This window comes from Sinohyriopsis cumingii, chromosome 7 (assembly GCF_028554795.1).
Source record: "Sinohyriopsis cumingii isolate HCF-2022 chromosome 7, ASM2855479v2, whole genome shotgun sequence".
Lineage (NCBI taxonomy): Eukaryota > Metazoa > Mollusca > Bivalvia > Unionida > Unionidae > Sinohyriopsis > Sinohyriopsis cumingii.
Genome location: NC_142967.1, coordinates 136,423,137 through 136,449,424, shown reverse-complemented (window position 1 = coordinate 136,449,424; position 26,288 = coordinate 136,423,137). Strand labels below are relative to the sequence as shown.

General features: G+C 33.9%; 1 protein-coding gene and 1 non-coding gene across 3 annotated transcripts in view; both read left to right on the top strand.

Annotated features, from left to right (window-relative positions):
* LOC149796206 (uncharacterized) overlaps positions 1-9,920 on the top strand; it is a 58,753-nt gene extending 48,833 nt beyond the window's left edge. For both annotated transcript variants that reach the window (XM_089966155.1, XM_089966153.1), the window contains exon 5: positions 1,841-9,920. In XM_089966155.1, coding sequence (XP_089822281.1) covers positions 1,841-3,097 — 1,257 coding nt within the window. In that variant the 3' untranslated portion in view covers positions 3,098-9,920. The remainder of the gene's footprint in view (positions 1-1,840) is intronic.
* A 16,068-nt stretch (positions 9,921-25,988) lies between these two features.
* On the top strand, positions 25,989-26,070 carry Trnas-gcu (transfer RNA serine (anticodon GCU)). Its single transcript has one exon. It is a non-coding gene; the product is annotated as a tRNA-Ser (tRNA).
* Positions 26,071-26,288: the final 218 nt, after the last annotated feature.

The window sequence follows — 26,288 nt, the reverse complement described above, 5'->3', positions numbered from 1 at the left end:
GCAATGAAAATGTGTACCATGTTAAATTCATTTAGAAACTGGAGACTATTAATACTTTGTGTCATTATATTCATACGTCATTAATGATTAGTGAGTGCAAATTTATCATTGATTTATAGGCCTGCAGTTGAAAGAATGTTTATATATTCATATTATTGCGCCATGGGTGGATCACAATTCGATATACCAACAGTATTGATATATCAATTTGCTTCATACCAACACTTTGTTGTTGTTGTTGTTGTGGGGTTTAACGCCATTTTTAGCACAAGATAAGCTATGTGTGGCAGCCAGTATTAATGGTGGAGGAAGAACCCGGGAAGAACCACCGACCCATGAGAAGCTACTGGCAAGCTTTCTCACATACCCACATTGGTCAGATCCTAGACTCAAACCCACGCAGACAGAGGTAAGATGGCAGTGATCCATAACGAAGAGTGCTTTAGACCACTCAGCCAATTGGGGCCCCATACCAACACTTTAAATGTCATGTTATTTTTAATGTCTTTAAAGTGTTGGTATAAAGAGATATATATATATATATATATATATATATATATATATATATATATATATATATATATATATATATATATATATATATATATGCACAGCATACCTTGATTCATGTGTACATGTAGTTCATGAATCTAGTTATGACGTAAGGGAAGGTGTAGGCTTGATTTTTCCTTATGGAAAGACCTCCCAATATGGCCCTTATTTGTTGAACTTGAATAAAAGTATGATCACAATTGGTAAATGAAACCTTAATATATTGCTTGTTTTGTTGTCAAAAAGAGAGCTTACTGCCTAGATCCTTCATTATGCATCATGATATTCACATCTTTTGTTAACAAAACACATATTTTGTTAAATTTTCTTTAAAAGATGTTTAGTACTCTTAATAATATATAGCGAAATAATGATCATTTGAAATGTTAACAATGTGCTATGATATAGAAATTGTTTTGCATTATTTTTCAACTACTATTGTAATATATATTCATCTCAGTGACAAAAACATATCTCCAAAATTTGTAAGGACCTGTCATTTAATAACATACAGTAATGAAAATTAATAGGGTATATTTTGAAAGAGATATACATTTTACCATTAACGAAATCAGTGTTTGTTTATAATTGACATGTACTGTTATAAATAAACAAGTTTTATAAACAGGAACAAGTGCTTTACTCTTTTTAATTATTTATAGCTCTCAAAAACAGAGAGTAAAATGGATGTTTGGAAAATCATTGCATGATTCTTGGTATTGTTTTATATAGAATGAGCTTTTTGAGAAAGATCTTTGAAAAATCTTGAATTCAAATTCTTGGCAGTATGTTAAGAAAGGTCCTTTGCTTTATAGAAGGTATCTGTTTGCCAGACAATGTATTGTTCTTTTGTTTAGAGAAGGCCAGTGTGTTTTAATGTCCTTTTTACTAAAGAATGTGAAAGTGTTAATTTCCTTTTCACTGAAGTTGGTTTAAGTGTTTTAATGTCCTTTCAGATGAAGAAGGTCAGAGAGTTTTAATTAGCTTTAAAGATTTTTAGGATATTTGACTGCACATGGTTGTTTATGTTTTTTTTTTCTTTCTTCAAAACTTTTCAATTGTGGATAGGGGTGGGGTTTCACAAGTTTCTGCACTGAAGAACAAGTCAAATGCAGTTATTTAACAATTCTTTTTCTTATGACAGTTGATCAAATAGTTTGTCTTAAGACAAGAATGTTCTCTTGAAATGTGAGTATATCAGTTTCTAGCAAATATTTTAATTTAAGTGGTTTCACTTAAATAATATAATGTTACAGGTCTTTAATAATTCTGTGCCTGTTTTTTTCAGGCAAATGATATAGAAAGTCCCAGCACAAGCTCTGGAGTAGTTCCACTACCGACAAAAAAGCACAAGAGGCGGTTAGGTGTCTCAAGTATGAGATATGTATCAATGCGCCTTGGTCGCCTGTTTGGCAAAGATTCCAGGCACTCTGCAACCAATGACGCCATTTTTTTCAGCAAAGAATCTGAATCTGTGCGAAGCCAAACATTGCCTTCACTTCCTGACCTTCGTAACGGGGATCGCAAAGGCAAAAGAAGAGCAGCACGTCAAAAATTACCATCTTCTTCCCGTCCTTTATTAGATGGCGATTCACAGATTTCATCCGCTTCATCAGATGTTTTAGTGGAAATGCGTGAGCGGGAAAATGTATACAATCCTCTCACGAGACAGGCAGATTCAGGACCATATGACCATCTCAAATTAGGAAAAACCGGGTCAGGTGCACATATTACAGATGAGGGGGCCCCTGGATCCCCTCATGACTATTTTTTACTGGAAAAGGAGAAAGGGGCAAATCCTCAAAATGGGGACAAAAAGAGTAATCTGTATTTTATACTGGAAAAAGAGGAGGACAGGCTTGATACAGATTTATCACCAAAGCCCACTGAACTGAAAAGTATAGAGGAAGACAACCATAATGCTAAATTGGATACCATTAATTCAATAGGCCCAAAAGAGAGATGTGAAAGTAAAAAAGACCATGACTATTTTGTGCTAGAAACTACTGCAAGCTTGACAGGTTCTGAAGACAGTGCTGGGCAACCTTTACAAGAGCCTTCTCCACCACAGTGTCAGATGAACACAGAGAGCTCACGTGTTAGTTATGAATTGGCAAAGAACGTTTCAAATTTAGATGAAAACCAAAGTCATTCAGATGACAAATCTACATCATTATCTTCTCCAGGTCACAAGATGCACGGTGGAATTAATCAGAAGAATGATAACACAAACTACGTATGTATTGAATCCGCAGAAAATTCCATAAGTATTTATGATGAACCATCCAAAGAAATTATTTGTGTAGAACATGGTTCAAAAGGTGATCCTGGTGAGAGTCATAAGGATTCCAATATTACCAGAAAGAAAAATAATAGTTCCAATGATTACATGGAGCCTGTAAAGTTAAAGACACATTCAGAGTATTTAGAGATTAATCCTTGTGTTCCTGAAAGGTCAACTTCAAAACAACAGTCAGTTGGAATGACAACTTCAAAACAACAAAGTCACTTGATAGGACAACTGCAAAACAAAAAAGTCAGCTGAAAGGACAACTTCAAAACAACATAGTCAATTCAAAGGACAACTTAAGAGGAATATAGTTGAAAGAAAAACTTCAGTACAACTTAGTCACTTCAGAGGACAACATCAAAACAACACAATCAGTGGAAACAACTATTTATGTTCAACATGGTGGAAAGATCAACTTTGAAACAACATGGTTGAACACATTGGATAATGCAAATGTGAAAAGCTGTCACTAACAGAAAATGTATATTTATTAATTGATTGATTTCTTTGAATGTACAGAAACTAAATAAATTAACAGGTTTGCAACTGACAGTGCATGCTTCAGTTTTAATTTATTTAGTGACATATGGCAACTTTGAAGAAGTTATATTTGTATTACATTTAAATGAAGAATAAAATAACAATTAAGCATTGTTTTTAATCAAGTGTTACATAAAGTTTATTTAATACATTTAAATTAGTACAATAGCATTGTAAACCTAAATCTGTGTATATTATTTCATTTTCATTGTGTAACAGGATGTATATAAGAATTTCATGCTTATTGAATGCATTTTTCATTGTGTCAATTATTAAGTCATCATATACTTGACGTATCCTTGACATTAGAGAGTTTTAATCTGAGATTACCATACAAAAGACATAAAATGTGAAACACGGAAAGACATTTTTTTATCAGAAATATCTAATTTAATAATACTAAATTAGATTTTTTTCCATTCATTTAGTCCAAAGTCATGGACGAATTGCTGAACATTTCAGGTTGTCATTTTATTTGTTCTCAATCAAATGATTCACTTAAAATTTAAAATTGTTTTGATAATTTTTAACATTCAGTTTTAAGAGAAATTTTATGAATTTATTTTCAAATCAGAGTCATAGACACCTGGTTTTTTAAAGATTTTTTCGAAGCCTTCTTACATTGAAAAGAATTGTACATATAAGTATGAAAATGACTGCATCCATTATCAAATGTATTGATTTTAAGGATTTTAATTTTATCAGCCTTTTGGTAAAAATGTTCTTTTAGATATATGCTTCTATTTCATTATCACACTCTATGGGAGCTACTGAGTATGCCATCTTATAATGAAGTACTTAATGAGGGGTCAAGCTAGATTTGAATTTTAGGGAGAAGTGGACATGAATCAAGAAATGCCATATATATAATGTGTTCTCTTATTTTAATTATGCCCTCTATTTCCCCAATATTCATATTTGCATTTAACATTGGATTTAAGCAATACAGTAGAAACTTTTCAGTGTTTTTTGGCCCATATGACTCTAAAAGAAAATAATAGAAACCACATTGTAACACATTTCAGCTGAATAACCAGATTACAATACTGTAATTGCAAGTTACTATAAATGCTTAGTCATCTACCCATAATCAATTATATATATATATATATATATATATATATATATATATATATATATATATATATATATATATATATGTATATATATATTATGCCTTCTTAAAGTTCACAATAATGGCACTTCCAAAGATTTCTAAATGCCTTTGAAACAATCCTTGTACTATGTACATGAGGGCAAATGCACACGTCTTCTGATCATGTTCATTCTCATTTCTTTGTTGCTGATAAAAAATAACCATAACTATTCATACATAAATGGAGGTGTTTTCGTAATGTAACCACTCCTTTAATAGCTTCATTACAACAGTCCACTGATAGGATTTAAACTTAAGTTTATTTATTTGTCTACATACATGTATTAATTTTAGGTAATGGTTAAATAGTATCTGCTTTGCTGCTTTTTTCCATATTTTCATGATTACGAGTTAAGTCAGAAAACAACTTTGACATTACAATGCTTCTTGTTAATTCCACATTGCATTGTCTGACTGACCTAATTGGATTTTAAAGTTAAATTTTTAAAAAACATAATACCTAGGCTTTGCTTTCTATGAATTGTATATTTTTTTGAATATATTTGCCCAGTGATTTATGAAAACAGACAGTCTAATAAACTGGTACTTTCCATACATAGCAGTGTCGACGATTATTTTCCCGTTACCTGTTCACTTAAGTTTCAAACTAATGTTATGACAAAATAGTGTACAAGAGGCAGTTAAAATATCCAGATCACCTACTCTGATCATAAAACACAAATTGTTATTTGTGCACTATTGTAAAATTTTCAAATTAAAATTGTATGTTTTTATCATCAATGGATAACATGCAAAAATCAGGCCATGATAGATCCTATAACTTATTTGGGAAAGGGTTAATGGTCAATCAGCTAACAAAACAAATGCTTGTGAAAGTGCAAGAGTTTGTTTGTCACGTAATCGATAATAAAACTAGGCCTAGCTACTGATGGCTTGATGAATACATTTCGCTACAACACTATACTAGAATTAACCTGGCTAAGGCAAAGGGGCATTTCAAAAAGTATGACCAGTCAACGTACCTCTTTAAAAAAAGGTGGGCGAAGTCATTTTCACTTTCCTAAAAGAAGAAGTTGAAGTTTACATTTTTTAGTTAACTTGGTCACTCACTTTGCCTGGTAGCATGGCCCCTACTTAATACATATAAGTTTAATGGCACTTAATAAAATGGGATCCATCAACATAACTGCCATAAAACAGGAACCATGTTATAATGAATAGCTTTGTAATTCGTGTGTGTTGTATTTGTTTCTTTGCAGATCAGTTTGATTTTTAAGCAGTTTTATTTAATATTTACTTATGCAGAGATATTTTCCTTTGCCACATTAATTCCACCAGAGATAAGTCTATACCCGTGATTCCCACTGTTAATTAGATGTTTTAGGATGTATATATACAGATTTTGTTTGTTTATGGGCTTCTTAGAAATGTATGTACGTTTTGTGCAACACCTTTTCACTGCTATTGTGTAAAATGTGGTTCTGTCCTAGACATGTTACAGCTGTCAATTCATTGCATTATTTGGGCCGTTGAAAATGGTCATCATGGAGCATGATCGGTCATATCTGCAAGCATTTAGTGTGCATATATCCAACACTTGATATTGCAGATTTATCTCAATCAGTCTATAGTCTTCTCTTTGTTGAAAACCATTGTAGTTAGCCAAGCTTTCTTTGATATTGAACCAGTCTAGTTCAGCCAAGCCTTCATTGATATTGAACCAGTCTAGTTCAGCCAACATTTCACTCATATTGAACCAGTCTAGTTCAGCCAAGCCTTCATTGATATTGAACCAGTCTAGTTCAGCCAAGATTTCACTCATATTGAACCAATCTAGTTCAGCCAACCAGTCTAGTTCAGCCAAGATTTTACTGATATTGAACTAGCCAAGTTCAGCCAAGATTTCATTGATATTGTCAGCTGTTTACTATCAGTATTTTGATGTTTGAAATTATTACAACTCATTGTTATTGTACACTTATAATATGCTTGTATTTGTTGTATTTGTTTTGTCTTTTTATGTCTTGTATTAATCAATTGAATCTTAAAGCTTCATTTATAGAAGAATGTTTTATGACCAGTCTATCACTATTTTCCTTATTTTTTATGTGGAAACATTTAATTTATAAATGCATTTAAAGAATTAGAATGAATTGCTGTATGATAGCACTTGAATGTTATATATGTATATATTTGTGTGTTGATCTGCTATAATCAATTTTACGATTTTCTCTTAGCAGATGCTCTATCTCATTTCATCATGGATCTTATTTCACGCCGTTCAGTGTGTGTGGGACTTCAGAACTGTATAATGGTCATAGCACTGTAAAAAATATGTTATTTTACTTTATATTTTTAAAATTTGGTTTTCAGGAGCAAGTTGTAAATTAACAAGTTAGTTTAGTTTCCGTAAACATCACATAAAAATTGTTTCATCAGGTCAGTAATTGCCATTTACTTGCACTCTTCTACTGTAGATCTTGCTTGTCTTAACTCAGTCGGCCCAGGAGGTTTTTGTCGTTTTCGTCTGAAATGCGAGTAGGAGAGACATTTTGGGGGCTATTTCTGAATACATCATAATACATCGACTTTCAACAGATTTTCCATTGGACTAATGCCTAGTTGTATTAGAAACATTGTTTTCCATTGCTTATTTTCCTTTTACATGAGCAGAAGGGTAAAAATTGGAGTTCTTTTATTCTTTTTATTTTTTTATTCTTTTTGCTTCATGGACCCACCATTTTCGTATGGAGACCACTCTTTATTCCAAATGCCCACCTTATCCTAGTTTTTGCAAAAGTTCACCTGTCTGTGTGCAGTTCAGACCAGTCTGCCTTAGATCTGAGGTCAAAAGGCTCTAAAATCCATACACAAAATCGGATTCCGACCACGAGTGAATTATGGGTGAAAAGAAAAATGGGTCCAAAAAATTAGGTTTTTCCCTCTTATTTTGTAGTGCAACTAGTAATGTCCAGATTATTTGGTATCATTGTAGAGCTATATCTGTCTGCTTTTTTGTAATACCACCCACTTTGGTGTATCTTAAATGACCTTGATGCAGAGCTTGGAAGTAGGGTACAGCCTCCTCACGTATTAGTTAATGGCATCATCATTTTCGTAACATGTCTTAAAAGTTCAAGGATTACTCATTCATTTTAATCCATATTGGACCAGATTGTGCCTTGGGTGATTTGGCCATGTTGGATCAGTTAAATATATATTGGGCCAGATTGTGTCTGGGTCATTTGGCCATATTGGGTCAGTTGAATCCATATTGGGCCAGATTGGGCCTTGGGTCATTTAGCCATAGTGGATTAGTTGAATCCGTATTGGGCCAAATTATGTCTTCAGTCATTTGGCCATATTGGGTCAGTTGAATATTTATTGGGCCAGATTGTGGCTTGGGTCATTTGGCCATTTTGGGTCAGTTGTTTCTTATATTGGACCAGATTTTTTCTTGGGTCATTTGGTCATTTTGCATCAGTTGAATCCATATTGAGCCAGATTTTGTGTTTTATTTACAGGGTGACACCTTATAGAGTTTTACATAACCAAGTGGTAAGAATGCCACTTTTGTTTACTTTGAATTTTTGCCACTGTTATTATGACTGAATTGGATTTACTCCAGAGTCTTTATTTTGTTCCCAAGAAATTCATTTGTCCTAATTCTTATAAATTACAAGCAGAGATTTTTAAAACAGCAAAAAGAATTATCTTTTAAGGAAAAACACTTTGGTTTTTTATGTGCAAACCCCGTTTTTTACATATACATATACATTTTTATAACATACTGACCTGGAATTTTAAGAAGTGATATTTGATGGATGCTAAAAGAAACAGGTATAATACTGAAGGCAAAGGATTGATTTTTTGCTTCAGCATGATAATTGTGATTCATGAAGTTTCTTTAAAAGACCTTTTTGATTTACTGGAGAATGTATCCCATTTTAAATGTGTCATGAAAGTGGTTCTGGCCATAGACTGTGACTAAAATTATAATTTTGTTGTGAATATATGAAGAAAATTAAGGGTTAAAAGATTCATTGCTGGAACAATTATAGAATCAAGAGTGCCCAGTCTACCATGTTATCTGTACTCTTGCTCTTAGCACTTTATGTCATTAGCATTTTGTTGACTTTGGGTAACCCTGTAGTGATTCTTTTGTATGTTGAAGGATAAATTGACCCAGAGCTTTGCTGTTTATTTGCATATGTAATGCCCGTACCAATAAATCACTGAGTTTAATCTGATTTGGGCAAAAGAAATGTGTCATCGGAATCTATCATATATATTCCCTTTTAAGTCATGTCCAAGCAACATGGGAGATAATTATCATCAGATCTGTGTCTATACTGCTTGTTTGGAATAATGAGTATAATAACCAAAATAGACCCTAATCTGATGGCACGTGTGATGGCATTTTTGGGTCAATGTTGTTGGCTGTGGGACTTGACTTATATGCAAGTGTGGACAGTGCTTTTCTTAATTTTATTAACAGTATAACAGTCAGTATTCAGAGGAGTTTTCTTCCGTTACTTGAAGTTTGAAAAGGTCTTCTTATGAGCCCCAAGGATGAGACTATATGTATGTAAGTAAAATAATATATTCTAAAGGACATTCAACTATGCTACGGTCAAACGTGTCTTAACTGTCACCTCTATTAAAGAATCACCTGCTGTAAGCAGCCACTTTTCTAGGTCCATTAAACCCAATAATTGTAGAAATCAACCTCAGTTAAGTAATCACCTGTCTTAACTTGACAGTTTGTTCAGGGTGGCTGCCTAACATTTTTGACTTCAATTTGATTTGATAATCTCTTAAAATGTATTTCAATAACATGTCAATAAAGGTGACAAGATTATACATTTTCTTTGACAGCTGAAAAATAAACTAAAGTAAAAATTCATTTTTATCATGGCTGATTATTATTTTTTTAAAAATGACCTTGGAAATAGGGTAGAAATTTATGCTTAATTTGCAGTGAAAATTTATTTTAATATTCTGATTAGATCTACGTATTTAAGCAACAGTAAATTGTCATACATTTTAAAATATTTTTACCTCAGTAAGGGGTTTCTCACTGGCTCCATCTTTATGTGGCAATCCTTATAATCTTTAAGATTTTTTTGCTTTTTTATTTCTTGGTAATATTAGGCTTGTGAATAGCGTACATAAGTCTTTAAGACTTTCCTCTTGTTTGCTTTTTAATGGTACATGTATATTTCATATTTGCTAAAGAAAATCATATTTCATCTCACTAATTTGTGTTTTGCTTTTTTAGTAGCTAACTATATATGTTTTAGCTAATACATTTAAGTATTCACACTTCCTGTTTGAATTTATTTGTGTGAATGTCATTCATTTTGTGCAATACAGCCAATTACGCTATATGGTTAAGAAAATAAATTTTAGAATTTCAAATTTCATCTTCTTTTCTATTGAATATATGTACTCAACACCCATATAATATCTTACACCAGACGGGGTATAGTGACGAACTTATATACTGGTACAGAACTAAATTATTTAATAACATGAACCATTGTGTTTAAAAAAGCAACCCTAACTATAAAAACTAAACTATTTTCAGGTAATGTGTTTTCAATTTTCAAATAGAAAGGCTGAGATTACTTGACCCCAAAAAGTAAATTATTTTTCAACATTTAGTTTTATCTGATTTCTGCAGTATATAGATTTCTGAATATTTTATTTGTTAGGTTAAAAACAGTAGCACATAGTTATTCCAAAAATATGTGGTTTGTACCACAAATAATCCAGCTTGTTTAAATGTGCTCATCATTATAACGTTATTTCTTATGGCCCATTATGAGACAGCTGTTATGAAAAAAAGCAATTGTTCTAGAAAAATTAATTTTTATACCAGTGTGATTGCAAAACCTTGCATTAACCTCGGTTTTACTCTGTAGAAACCTGACAGTACCATCAGTACTTTGCTGTATTATGTGCATATACAATTGTCAGTACGTCCTGGCAGACGTTTGAAATCTGAATGTTATTAATTCCATACTGTCTTAAGTCATTCATGAAAAGACTAAATAAAAGGGGACTAAAAGTACATCCCTGTCTGATTCTAATATTACACTTAAAATTAAAACTTCCCAAATGTTTCCTCTGACACTTACGGATCAGAGAATTGATCAACTGTAAATGACTGATACGGTCAAATACATTTGAAACGTCCGCAAAAAGTCACTAAAATTTATCTCCGGTTTGTACATGTATCTTTTAACCATAGCAATCAAGGTAAGTAAATTGCCAATAGTTAAATATTCTTTTCTAAAACCTGCTCGTGTTTCTAGTGTTCTAAAACAAATGTTTTAACTCCATTTATATAACTGTCACATTTACATTCTTGTTGTTCTTTGCATCATTGACTTTTTCCTATTTTTCTTTTGTAACTTGTGTTCCTTTGCACATAAGTTTAAATCTCTTCAGTATTATTTTTATAAACATTGAAATCATCCATCGTACTTTTATTTCTAAATAAATGTAAAGCCTTATATTAGTGATTTCTTTAAGGCTTCATATTCTGAACCTTACTAAATAGTTGACATCCGTGGTACTTTGTTTTGCATGTTATTTCCATACAATTTGCATTCGTTTGATACCTATTAACTAATGTTTGAACACCGATGTCAATGTTAGATTCCAGTAAATTGTCCCAAAAATTAAGTTTTCGGTATTTTTTTCTTAATTCATTGCAGTGAAATTTATAAGTCGTACTTGATTCATAATTCGAGGCATCATTATATCCATTCTTAACTCCAACATAACAACGTAAAGAACGGTGTAAAGTTAAGTGAACAGATTCTGTTTCACTACACACTTGAGCATGAACTCTTCAAATGCTACACACACTTAATAAGAAATATTTAAGTGCGGTATCAAAGGAAGTGAAAGGACTATATTGTAATACACACAACATAATATACTATAATAAAAATAAAATGGTGTAAACGGGAATAAACCGATTCTGCTTTTACTAACGATTTTAGTATGAGGGGTGGCTAGATATTTTGTCCAACTATTTGTGGGCATGAAATTTTAAGGAAACAAAACTCCCAGCCATATCAAATTAAATTGTTGGTCCCTAATATAATTGCGATATAACGGGATACGTATCGCAAAATGTTCAGAAATACCGCGGTAGCTGCGGGACAAGATTTTGCGTTGGGTCCAACTCTAATTAGACATAAATTTGAAGGGGCCCCGAGTGGCCGAGTGGTAAAGCGCTCTCCGTTACGGATCGCTGCCATCTCACCTCTGTCTGCGTGGGTTCGAGTCTGGGATTCAGCCAATGTGGGTATGTGAGAAAGCTTGCCAGTAGCTTCTCGTGGGTCGGTGGTTCTTTCCGGGGTTTTCCCGGGTTCTTCCTCCAACCTGTCCGTTTTTCAATCCGAGTTTCGACCTCATTACGTTATTACCCAGCCTTTGTGTAACATTTGAATCTGAGTGAAAACTCCAACAAATTTAAAATTATATATATATATATATATATATATATATATATATATATATATATATATATATACGAGTGCTCATTGATGTGTCGCCCCTAAATAAAGCTGCTAAAATTAATAACAATAATTAGCACAAATCTATAAATCCTGTAATGTGCACGGTGTTTTGACTCAGTGGCGTCACTCGGGTTGGTGTCACCCAGTGCGGTAGCTCATGGTGTCACCCCCATGGTCCTCCTTCCGTAACAGACCATACAGAATCCTTAGTGATGTCATTTTGATGTCACCCCCTCTGGTGGTGTCACCCGGTGCAGTCCGCACCCCCCGCATCCCCCTAGCGACGCCACTGCTGTGCCTGCTAGTCATGTATTTAACTATGATCGGTTATCCGCTTATGAAATCCGACTGGACCGAGCAGTGTGTGCTCTGTAAAATTTGCAATTTTTCATTTTGGTGTCACCCCTCTGAGATGGTGTCACCCGGTGCGGTCCGCACCCCCCGCACCCCACTAGCGACGCCACTGTTTTGACTCAGACATTATGAATTCCACATGTGAGCAAAAAGTATGTTCATGAAGCAAACGACATTTTAAATAAATCAAAATCATTTTATTTCAAAACAGGCCTCTGGCCCAAAATACATAATTCTATCCATAATATACAGAGTTGGAAAGACACGTTCTTTAACACGTGTGTATGGAGGTTGATTACCGCCATAATTCTATGCCTGTATTTTCTAATTTTCATTGATGCATTATTGTAAATGGCTGCTTGCAAGTGCTACATTCCTAATTCTAGTCATGAATTTTCTATTCTGCATTGATGCAAGCTGTAAATGGCTGCTTGCTAGTTCTTAGATCTACTTTCCTTCTGCGTCTATGTATCTTTCAATTTGTCAACTATTAGATTGATTATTTAGTTTGTCGTATCGCAAATGCTATGTCAAATATTACAAGTTTAAATATTCTGTTTATAAACTTGCTATATCACAAGTTACACAGATTGCACCTTTTAAAATTGTGACTATAATGCAGTATCAAGCACGTTGCAAGTAAGCATCACGGAAGTTGGCATAAAAGAATGCGTCATTAGGCCAACATATGGCGTTGTGACACGTAAATTTCTTACGATACGACAGCTCTCCTGACCCTAGCAACAAGAGGCTATACCGCTTTACGGCACATTTAAGCGTCTTATTTAAAATATCATTGAATAATATTACCGCATTACAATCAGCTGATTTTGATTATTAATATTCGAAAGAGAGCTGACCTGCATGAAGCACAAAATAAATTAAATGTATCAAATTGTACACAATTTGATGTATTTACACAATGTTATATTTCGGCGGATCCTTCCCACCCCATTTTTATTTTGGACATTTTGTGGGTGTAATTTACTGCTACCACACAGTGGCAGAAAAGGTAGCTGCTTACAAGTAAGGTTTAAGGTCCTAATTTGTTTCTATATTCTCATTCACAATATTATCAATTTAGAGCATTTTTATTATTTTAGAGTGCAGTGCAAATTCTGCGTTTAATAAAGACCTCATAAGGTTGGAGCAAATTGTAGATAATTGCACATCAAGGACATGCTTTCTCTTTCTTTATTATCGACCGATCAATCGGTCGAGAGAGTACATTGCAGAGATGAAGAGTCTGTTTATTCTCTCATCCCTATGAAATTAATTCTAACTGTTAACTTGCAGTTTACATAGGTAGTTTATATATATATATATATATATATATATATATATATATATATATATATATATATATATATATATATATATATGCTCTCGTTTTTGGAAAAATTGTTTTTTGCGCAATAAAATAAGTTGTTTGCACTTGCTATGAGAAAAATCCGTGGAAAAGATTATATTTATTTTGCTAATTTGTTTTTTCTGATGCTTGGACATTCACAAAACTATTATATTTATGGACCGGAGATGAAATTTTAAATTTGGCTTGTTATCTCTAACATATGTGCCTTGGAACAATGGATAAGGTAATTCCATAATTTAAATGAGAGAGAGAGAGAGAGAGATTCGTAAGTTAGTTTCTTCACAGAATAATAGATACCACTAGCCAATTTCTGACTGCAGGTGTAAGATATCTGAATAGAAAGTAACATCTACTTTATAAGCATGCAAGACATTTTAATGTGAGTTATAGCCCCCAAGTACTATTCCTCAGAGAAAACAAAAAGACTGGGTTTCAATAATTGAAACCACATAATTTGTTACTTTGTGAAAAATAGACAGGAAATGCATAGTCTAGCACATAAAACTCCTTAAGCTGGTCATTTTGGTGTCAGTAAGACTTATCACAAGATCTTGAATCATTTTTATTTGCCGAAAATTAAAAATGATGTTTTTAAGTACCAAAGATTTTGTCACACTTGTCAAATGGTTGGAAATCCCAGTCAGAAGATATCTAAGGCTCATCTGCAACCTATTCCTGCATTTGACCATTTGACAAGTAATTTAGCAGAAATATGGTAGACTGTCGGTTCCTTACCTAATACCAAGTCAAGCAACAAATACTTGTTGACCATAATGTGTGTGTCCTCAAGATCTCCATAGACTATTCATTTGAAGAATATTAAAGCAAAAACTATTCTAAAAGTTTAGGCAGTGTTTTTTAACAATTGTTTGCCTCCCCAAATCTGGCCAGCAATTTTATGTTTGATTATATACCAACAACTTATGCATGAATTAGACATCCAACAGTTTAATTATTCAAGCACAAGTCTGTCAGAAAACACTCTCACCTACCCAGGATACAGGTATACAAATATATCGAATCAAGCCTTAAAAAACACAGTGATCAGTAAACTCCTGCATTGTATAATTATCGAGTAAGACCAGGAGAGTTTTCCCCCATGTTGGTAATTATCACCAAATAAAAGACCCCATGATTACCATAAAACAGCAAATGACTGTCCCAAAACACCCTCAACTACCCGGGATACATGTAGGCAATTAAATAAAATCAAACCAAATAAGAAGACAGTGATCAGTAGAAATTCAACTCTGTATAATTATCGAGTAAGATCAATAGTTTATTTTCTCTTGTTGATACATGCTGAAGGATATACCCTTAGACTGTCCCAAAACACGCTCATCTACCCAGGATACATGTATACAATTTCAAAAACTTAATGAAATATGCAGTTTTGAATCGCTTTCTCTCTCTCTCTCTCTCTCTCTCTCTCTCTCTCTCGTTGATCATAGATAATTCACTACACTACTTTTATATTGCAAAGAGCAGCACACTTAATAAGTCGGAATTATGCGTCACTACATTCACATTTCAAAAATTCTTTTAAAGTTTTTTTTTTTAAAAAAAAAAATCTTTAATGTGATAAAGAGCAGCTGAATAATTAGAACCTAACGGGACAGCTCAGGTGGCCTAGTGGTTAGAGCGTCCGCTTCGGATGCGAGAGGTCGTAGGTTCTATGCCCGGCCGAGTCATACCAAAGGTTTATAAAAATGGTACTAACAGCTACCTCGCTCGGTACTCAGCATTAAGAGGTTAGTGTTAGGACCGGTCGGCCTGGTGTCAGGATAATGTGACAGGGTGGGACATCGAGCTATATGACTGAGACATGATTCCCCAGTGCTAGGCATCACTATAAACAGCCACATTCCAGACATCGTAGCGATATGACTGAAAAATTGTTAAAGCTACGTAAAAAAATCTAAATCACACACACACACACACACACACAACCTAGCGGTGCTATATTTACATTTTTAAAATTCTTGAACCAATTTGTTATTTTTAATTGGTTTGATAATGGTAAGAATTGCAATAAATAAAAATAAAACAGCCTGTAACATTATGTCTTTTGTCTCACTTTTAGAGGTGCTAGCCTTTAGGATAACATAATAATGCTGAATATAATACGAATAGAAGAGAGACTGAAATTTCAGGGTAACATCGATAATGATTCATGTCCAGTGTGCCAGGTGGAAACAGAGCATTTATTTCACACGTTTTTTAAATGTCTTGAATTAAGCTCTTTTAAGGATTATGTTGTATATACAGTCGAGATTCTTTTTAAAAATTGCAGAGTTAGTTGTTGTTCTTAATAGTGTTTCTTATGAACAAATGCTCATGATCGGATGTATAGTACAAGTCACATAGCTCATGCATGCGTTCTAAGTCACTTTCTGCAGCTACAGGTGACATTCTGGAGAATTTGATTACGCTTTATTTCGCGCCTTGTCCATCAAAATTCTATTGAGGATTATTGTATAAATTCCTCGAAAAATACATAACGGCAAATTGAATGATAACGTACATGGATATTTTTAGGCAGTCCAGCAAGCGGGAGGATCTAGTTTAAACCGGTTTTGTCGCGCTCTATGATTAAGAGGAAATGTGACTATTTGGTATAAACTTTGTACTACAAACAAAAACAGACACGTGACTATGTCGTCATTTATAGAAACACCGGCAGGAAGAGATACAAATCGGCACACAAGTCCAATAAATTGGAGGCAATTATGAAGCTTCGTATATATCTTCTTTATGAAATGTCATGACTTTTATCTCTATTCGTACATATTACATATTTTCCCCCACAAATATATGCTTTCATACACGTAAGGGACCAGAAAAACGGCCGTTATTTCAGATTTATTTTAGTTAAATTCTGCATGCTAAATTATCATTTTGAAGAAATGTTAGATGTACAAGCTAAGAATAGAACTTACTGTATGTTACTCCTCAAACCCATTCATAATTGAACATCCGTACAGGAGATGAAGATACGCGCGACTTTTTCATGTTCACGCGATCTTACCTTCATTCCCCATGGACTAGTAATATAGTTCAATCCAATATCGACTTTCTTGACCCAGTGTAACGCCGAACTGTCCTTGTAAAAGTCCATAGTGATCGATAATTTTCATCTGGAAGTTTTGTTATGAACATTAATGTGTAGATCACTAAAAAAAATCACGCTTGAATAAACTTTATTATAACTATATTACGATTAAATTTCAAAAATAAATTGAACTAATGAAAAAAAAGGTGCTTGTCTTTACCGATCACTAATATCGCACCTCTGTCCGCATGGGTTTGAGTCTTGGTTCAGCCAGCGTGGAAATCTTGCCAGTAGTTTCCCACTGATCCTTGATTTATCCAGGGTGTTCCTGTTTTCTTCATCTACAAAATTTAATGGCTGCCTTGCATAAACTCTAATGTGCTGAAAAATTGCGTAAAAGCATAAAATCCAAACCATTTACGAAAAAACTAGCGTTTTTTGTTTTTGTTTTGTTGATGTTGTTTTCTTCTGTGGGGTTTTTGTGTTTTTCTTTTTACATAACAGGAGAGTTTAGGTCAATGCTACGCCAGTATATAAGCTATCATTTGAGCTTGTAATGAATCCGAATGCTGTAAAAAAAAATCTCACAGCCCTGCACTATGCTTTCCACAGAAATCATCGGTTACTTGTAATTTGTGTTAATTATTCTCATTTTCCTGCAGTCTGTTATTTTGTGATGCGAATTCACAAAAACTATGTCCAGAGAGAGAGAGAGAGAGAGCAATATCAGCATATTCTATATTCTAATGGAAGTAGCTCCATACTATATTTAAAATGAGAGATCTATTGGACAGCTAAATTGATTGTAATCTTTCTTTAGGCTTAGTATGACAATCGAAATGTAAATACTGTTGTCAATCAGCAGCGTGGCGCAGTGGAAGCGTGCTGGGCCCATAGTCTTTAGCATTTTGTCTCATTTAAGCAACGCTGTTGTGATCCTTTATATGGTGTGTTACAGATATCTGTATCATCCATTAAATTTATCACATAGCTTTTACGTAAGTCATTTTGGTATTTGAAAGCTATATTTTAAATTTGTTAATTCAGTGGCTGATATGTGTTGTAGTAAAAGTGCATGTACACTACGCTTAGAATTCTCATTCATAACATGTGTTATGTACATTTGATTTAATTATATCTGATTTAATATAAATTTATTTCAATTTAATAGTTTTTCAGTTTTAATTTTGTTTATTTTCATTACATGCTATTGTAATGTACATTTATTCACTGGAGATGATACTTTTTCTAGAAAATAGTTTGACCTTGACTGTTCGTTTTATAAACACCAGGTGTTGATCAAGATCTTGACCTTGATTCAAAATTAGTAGCAACCACGTAAATAAATTCTATTTTTACTTTAGAATTATTGGTTGTTGTCGAGGTTATGACGAGACTACGTGTTTAAGATGTAAGCAATTTTTTATTTTTTTATTTCTTAGAGTAAAATGATTGGGTTTCGTCAGGGCCACGCTGGGTGTACGTGACCTTTAACAAGTACCTAATTTCTACGAGCTTCTAGAACTTGATCACGTGATCATCTTTTTACGTTTTAGAAGACGATATAACCTTTGATTTGGAGAGTTATTCTCCGTAGAAGTTGGACTGTAACACTGGAAGTTGTATGTTGTGCTGTTTGGAGTTATTTCAAATTAATTGGATTGGAGTTATTTCAAATTATTTGGATTCAAAAGGATTAATTCTGTTTTCCTGGAAAATACTTGTACTCATGTGAAATTGTTGAACAAGAATTGTTTTGTTTGAAAAAAAATTTAAAATTTCCAAAACCGGAGTGATCATTCTTGTTTCTACAAAGAACTGTAGACTTCAACACTACAGACTTCAGCATACGTCATCGTCTTCCATCTTGGATTCTTTGTGGGGACTCGGACATGGAATCATTTGAACATTTTGTTATTAGGACTTCAAAAATTTTATTCGTGGATTAGTCTTGGATTATTTTGGGATTTCTTAAAACCGTAAGTTCATATTTTTTCTTCTTCATTTTACAGAATTATTCCCGGAAAATAAATTAGCTTGTTGTTTTCTCTCTTTCTCGTGTTACTGTTTATTCGAGCCTAAACACGTGACATAAGACAAGGCTGATTGCTGATGTCATTTCAACAAATATTTGGGTGAAGTATGCCACGCACTTATTCGAATAAACCTGACTCAGTTATTTCCAAATAATACGATTTATCTGTTCGAGAACCTTGTAGTGAATGTGATTTTATTGATTTGGTCCTATATAGAGACTATAACGCACCACATATTCTATTCTTCAGTCTATACCAGTTATGTAAGGGTCTTTATGAGGAAATAGTGATTTATTTATAATACTTGTTCGTTGGATTTAGCAGAATGGAACATCTTTAATTTAAACAGTCAGTACATATTGGATTATGTGAATTTATTCAAGGACTTGAATATTTAAATAATTATGTTGGATTATGTGAAACTTTCAAGGACTTCAGTGATATTCTACTTTTACGGGATTACATTGAAGAAAAAACATTTGGATTTAGAACCGTGATTTTACAGTGGTGTTAGCTCGGTAACAGATAAACACATTCATTCGGAATACCTTTGGACAGATTCCGAATTAGAGTGAAATTGATACTACAGTTTTGGATAGTATTCTAGGAAGTCATACACTATAAGTTATTTTTAATTCTTTCCCTTTCATTAATTTTATATTTTATTTAAATAAATTTATATTTTGGAAACCTGAATGCTTGTTGGTTTTACCTTGTCTTATTACATAAGTTTACGCCCCTTGATGTAACAGATGATGGATGACTTGACCCAAAGTGTCGCTATTTATTTGTTTGTCAATGTAAAGCCAGTAACAATATGTCATGGAGCTTAATCTGCTTGGGGCAAAAGAAAAGTATCATCGGAATGTACCATATGTATTCACTTATAAGTATCATCGGAATGTACCATATATATTCACTTATAAGTATCATTGGAATGTACCATATATATTCACTTATATGTTAAGTCGGACTGCAAACAACAGAAATAATGCATCATCATATTTGTATATATGCTGTTTGTTAGGAATAATGAGTAAAGCAAGCAACATAGACTCTAATCTACTGGCACGTGTGATGGTAGGTCGGAGTCCATGTTGTTAGCAGTTGGACTTGACTTACATGCGAGTATCAAGAGTGCTTTTTTTAAATTTTGTTAACAATATAACAGTCAGTACTCAGAGGATTTTGATCCTTCTCCCAGTACTTAACCTTGAAAAGGTGTTCTTATTATCTCCAAGGACGAGACTATACACATGAAAGTAAAATATATTCAGAGAGACATTTAACACTGCCCACATCTCATAAATTACATGCAATACATACAATAATGGCACAGTTAAAGCCGTCTTAACTGTCACCTCTATTAAACATTCATTTATGTTCAGTAAAGGCCTTAGGGAACCCCGGGGCCAGATTTGGATCATTTTGGCGCCCCCTTTCCCAGGATTTACGTATAATTTATTTTGACATAAATCCGTCTTCGTATAAATAAACTTTTAAAAATGTTTTATGTGATATTGAACTTAAATTTTTTCTTCCATAGCTTTAAAATTACTTTCTCTCTATAGATATGTTTTTGAAAATTAACAACGCGCGGGGCCCCAGTGAGCGCGGGAACGATTGGGACAAAAAAGGTCCAATAGGCCTAAGCCTGGCCCTAGTTACGTTAAAGAGGCACTTTTTTAAGCTCCATTAAACCAAATAATGACAGAAATAAACCTCTGTTAAGCAGTCACCTATCACAATAGGCTATTTTGTTCATGTCACAAAGGTGACTCCCTAACACAGTTTTGACATCAATTTGAATTCCTAATTATTAAAAAAAATATTTTTGAATAACATACATAAAGGTGAACAAATTGTTAAACTCGTTTGACAGGTGATAAATAAAACTTGACTAAAAAATAAATTTAATCTACGGCTGATTATAATTGAAAAATAATGATTGTAAATATGGTAGGAATGTATGATTAATTTGCAATTAATATTTATGACATTTTCAGATTAGATCTGCATGTATAAGTACCAAATAATTGTCATAAATCTTAAAACAATTATAACTGAATTAGGGGATAATTTATCGCGGACCTCATATTTACGTAGCAAATTTGTTCTTTAATATGTTTGTTGTTACTTAGTCCATGATTATATTAGGTTGGAAAATGGCATACATAGTCCTTCTATTATTCCCAACTGTTTGCATTTTAATGGTACTCGTACTGTATACTTCATATTTGCTAAAGAAAATAATGTCATCTTTCACTAAGCCATTCCCCATACAAATTTAGTGGTACAAAAGATCAAACATGACAAACAGCAAAAATAAAAAAAAAATAAAAAAAAAGATAAAAATAACGAAACTTTTTTTTAGAACAAAAATAAAAGACAAAAGTTTGACTGGTTTTATAACGGCATTTGGTCACAGGATCAATTATATCATTCCGAGGAAAATTGCGAGCAAAACGTCGTTCCAATAGACACAATGCGGCAGCCGACTCGGACTGTCCCTAGCAGACATTTTTTTTATTATTCCGCTGCTCTTGGATTACGCTCTGAGTCACGGCTGCTCCACTTTGAACATGGTCAATGAAAAAGCGATTGAGGGAGGTAAATACTTTTCTTTTTTAAATGTTTATAGAGAAGGTGTAATAATAATTATTTTGCTGATAGTAATTCTGTTTGTAAAGCAGGCATACAGTCGCGGAATAATGTTCTTGGAATATAAAGTATGAAACTAAAACATTTCCATTGATGAACCAAAGGTCGTTAAATAGCCATAGAAACACGATAAAGGATCTTATGGTGAAATTCCATTATTAAAAATGCATCTTGTTTTTACTTGTTTTTGTGAGGTTGTTGAATGATGCACAAACCAAACTCAAGTATGTATGAGAGATACAATGACACGACACGACACTTTTGGATAGTAGAAAATAATTGTTTTATGGAAGTCTTGCTTTGATAAGTTTAAAATGTGGTCCATATTGGAATATTCCCACTTTTCTTTTTGGACGTCAGACCTATATTCGAGATCTAGGAAAAACTAAGTTATTCTTGATCGTCTTTAATCAACAAATTATTTATCCCCCCCCCCCCCGCAATTTTCGGTTAAAATTGTCAGTGTGTGCGAATGTTTGCACAAATCAGATAATCTCTGGCAATAAGATTAATACACTAAGATTCCTTGCAACTCGCCAGGTACGTAGTCACAGTCCTATGGAAAATAAGGAAACCAGCAGCGATAACTTGCGCATCTTCGCTAGCCAAGGTTCCGATAATCCTGTCTAGATGCCTCCCTTAGTATGTAATACCAACTAACCAATACCGTGATGCATTGCTCACTGGTCGAAAAAGTATACTTTGTAAGTTTAACATCGAAAGTATTACTATGTACCGGGGGAATCCATTACAGATGTATTTGAGGGAAAGGTGTTTATGCAAACACGGACTGGTAGTGGAAAACTGGCACTGGAAAACTGCCACTGGAAAGGTATTTGTGCAAGCACGGACTGGCACTGGAAAACTGCTTATTTATCAGTCCATTCAAGTTGTGTGCTTCCCATGTCTCGGTCACATTGTAACAGTGTTCAAATTTGAACAACTCAAGTTTGATTGGATGCGGTTTATTTATATAACCAATAAGGTGATTTCATGTTGTCAGAGATTTCGCCGTACTTTATTGATAAAGCGTCAGACTCCTGTGTTGTAGCGGAGAAACAGTATGATTTTTGTATAAATTATTACGCCAACATATTTACATCTTTGTATCAACAATGTATGTTTACAGTCCATGCTTAATTTCTAGATACTGTGGCGAGCGTCACATGTAGGACGTGATGAAAGTAGCTATTCAAACCCAAGCAGTAACACACTTGTAAACCGGCATTAGGTTACTGTGACCTATTGACATATTTCCATGTTCAATTTAATTCTTACAGAGAATATAAAGATAAGAAGAGAGACTTTAGAAACGTTCAAAAACTGGCTGTGGAAAAATATATGGGGGAGGTGTATGAAGAAATTGAAAAAGCACATGAATGCGATGTAAGACACTTTTGGAAAATGATCAACATTAAGAGAGGGAACAATATAAATTTTTGTCAGGAACTATCAACTGATGGAGTTTGTGTCCGTGATGATGATTCCATCGCAAATGGCTTTGCCAGATACTATGAGGACATTCACACGCCGAATTTAAACCATAGTTTTGACGGAAACTTTTATGAATTTATAGAGAGAGAATTAAATCGGGGTTTACCGGACGAAGTAAGCCATATCGAGGCCTTCCAGACCAGTATCAGTTTAAATGAAGTAAGAGAAATCATTAAAGGTCTAAAGAAATCAAAAGCATCGGGCCATGATCAAATTTGCAATGAACATTTGATCTATGGCAGCGACTACCTCATCGAGTGTATGACAATTTTATTTACTCGGATGATTGATCAATCTTACATACCTGTAGATTGCAAAAAAAGGTTAGTAATACCACTGTACAAAGGTAACAGAAAATCAAAGAACTCCCTCGAAAGTTACAGGCATGTTACTTTACTGCCTGTTATCTACAAAACCTTTGAGAAAATTATTCATGAACGTTTGGTAACTTGGCTCAAAGATACTAATTCTAGTATACCCAGTTCACAACAACATGGTTACCAAAAAGGTTTAGGCTGCACAACAGCGAGTTTTGTGCTGTTGCAATCAGTACAATATAAAGTAAACATGGGTTCACGGGTTTTTGCTGCTTTTCTTGATACAAAAAAGGCATTTGATACCGTGTGGCACGAAGGACTGCTTTTTAAATTATTCACGTTGGGAATTACGAGTAAATTCCTTTTGATATTTTTTAACATGTATACAAATTTACAGAGTAAAGTTCTTGTAAATGGGCAATTTTCAGATTGGTTCTCAATTGACCAAGGAGTGAGACAAGGGGGTGTTTTGTCAACCTTGATGTACACAATATTTATAAATGACTTGCTGCTACAGTTAGAAAATAGTGGATTTGGAGCAAAGATTGGATCCTTAGCTGTGGGAAATCCAACCCTAGCTGATGATATTTCACTTTTGGCTATATATCCTAGCAATCTACAAAAGCTGTTAGATATAGCATACGACTACAGTAATAAGTGGCGATTCGAGCTTAGTGTCACAAAGTCATCATTATCATTTTCGGACCCCAATACAAGAATTATATCAATATGAAATGGTATCTTGGCCCGTCATGTTTGCCGGTTACCGATTCGGCAACACACCTGGGTCACCGGATTAACTCAAAGCTGACGTCGCATGACGCAATACTCGATGCATGCAAGAAAGGGAAAAAATCTTTTCATGGTCTGTTTGGTATTGGCATTAAACCGAATGGTTTAAATCCTTTGGTTGCTGCAAATCTAATTAAAAAGGTAATTTTCCCTTCAATGTTTTATGGAAGTGAATTATGGTGTAACATTTCAAAAAGTGACCTCGCTTTATTGGATAAAACTCTGAGGTATTTTGCTAAACATTTACAAGGTTTTCCAATACATACAAGATCAGACATTGCCCTGGGAATGCTAGGATGGACATCAGCGCAGTCCGAAATTGATAGAAGAAAATGAATGTTTTTACACAGATTGTGTTTGATGCCTAACAATGTACATACTAAACGTGTGTTTAACGTTGCGTTATTTCACTTCATTTTGAGCGGATGCATGTCAAGCTGCGGGTTAATTTCAAATTTATATTATACCTCAAAGAAGTTTGACTTGCTCGGGTATCTAACTGATTATTTACATCATTCTGAAATTCCAGATAAACATAATTGGAAAGAAATTGTAAGGTCAAAAATTGTTGGTCTTGAAAATAGCCTCTGGAGAGTTCGTATGTCTAATCAAGCAGATTTTGATAGATTCTCTTCGATACACAAATACTTACGACCTGCCTCAGTGTGGCAGTCGGCTAAAACCAGACAACACACTAAGGTATTTACATATGTAGCTAAACTATGGGCTTCTGATCCACAAACACAGCTTGATATGTGTATTAGATGTGGGAATGTTTATACAGACTTGATACTTCATTGTTGTGTTAGTTGTCCTTGTATGTCGAACTTTCGAAATTCTTTCTGGGATTTCCTTACTGATAAATTTCCCCTGAGCCTGCACATTACGTTATTTAATGCAGAAGATGAGCTGCAACTACAATATCTTTTAGGTAAAAGGTTACCATCAGGAGTAATCGACAAAGAAAACTCCAAGTTATTCGTCCTGTATGCAGCATACTTTGTCATGCAGTGTGCAGCTATCTTCTGTAAATAAGGTACTGAAACTTGCAACTTATGAATGACGAACACTTTGTTGATTGATATTGTGTAAGAATTTGTATTCTAATATAGATTTTTTAAAAAATATTTATTGATTGTATTCAGATGATTTATTCTTATATCATGTAATCTTCCATGGAAGGAAATAAAGATGATGATGATGATGATGATCAACATTGTATGTTTACAGTCCATTCTTAATTTCTAGATATTGTGGCGAGCGTCACATGTAGGACGTGATGAAAGTAGCTATTTAAACCCAAGTAGTAACACACTTGTAAACCGGCATTAGGTTACTGTGGCCTATTGACATATTTCCATGTTCAAGTAACAATGTGATGTCTTTGCCCGTAGAAATATATCTTCCATAATAATTTTCTAACATGATTCAAATTGAATCTGTATTTGCAGCCACCCCTGACATATGAAATAGTTGGTCCCAAAGTAGATCATGCTAACCGATTTTTCACAAATATGAAAACAAAAGCCTTATAGGTCTTGATAACGAGGAGAAAGGGATATAATCGTTAGTACTTAAATATGTTAGCTTTCTCACCCCTTGTGTTCTTACCTATCTCCACGTCTGCATTGATTACTCTCCGCCCCGCCCCCCCCCCCCCTCGGAGCCGATGACTTGCTGTATTGGGCATATCCTATATAAACTTGTTTGCAATATTTCGCTGCACAATTAGGCCTGTTTTTTTTTTGGTTTTTTTTTGTTTTTTTTTCTTTTTTTCTTAGGTAGATACACTGTGTAACATTCTCGGCGGTAAATTTTATCGTCAGGTAACAATATATCACTCGTTATATAAATATTGCAGAAATTGTACACCGACGAGGTGGCCGAGTGGTTAAGGCGATGGACTGCTAATCCATTGGGGTCTCCCCGCGTGGGTTCGAATCCCATCTTCGTCGATTTATATTTTGGTATTAATGGATGTCATTTTTTAAAAAATTTTTTTTTTGTATATTCATCACCTTTGAAATTGATATATTCTCCAAATTGATAAATGCCTGATCTGAAAGGTAAAACATGGCCTCTCTTTCAGTCTCTACAGTTTTCACATACATTTATTTAAAACATGTATTCATTGAATCCTAAATATTTGCTTGAATCGACCCCTCCCCCCCCC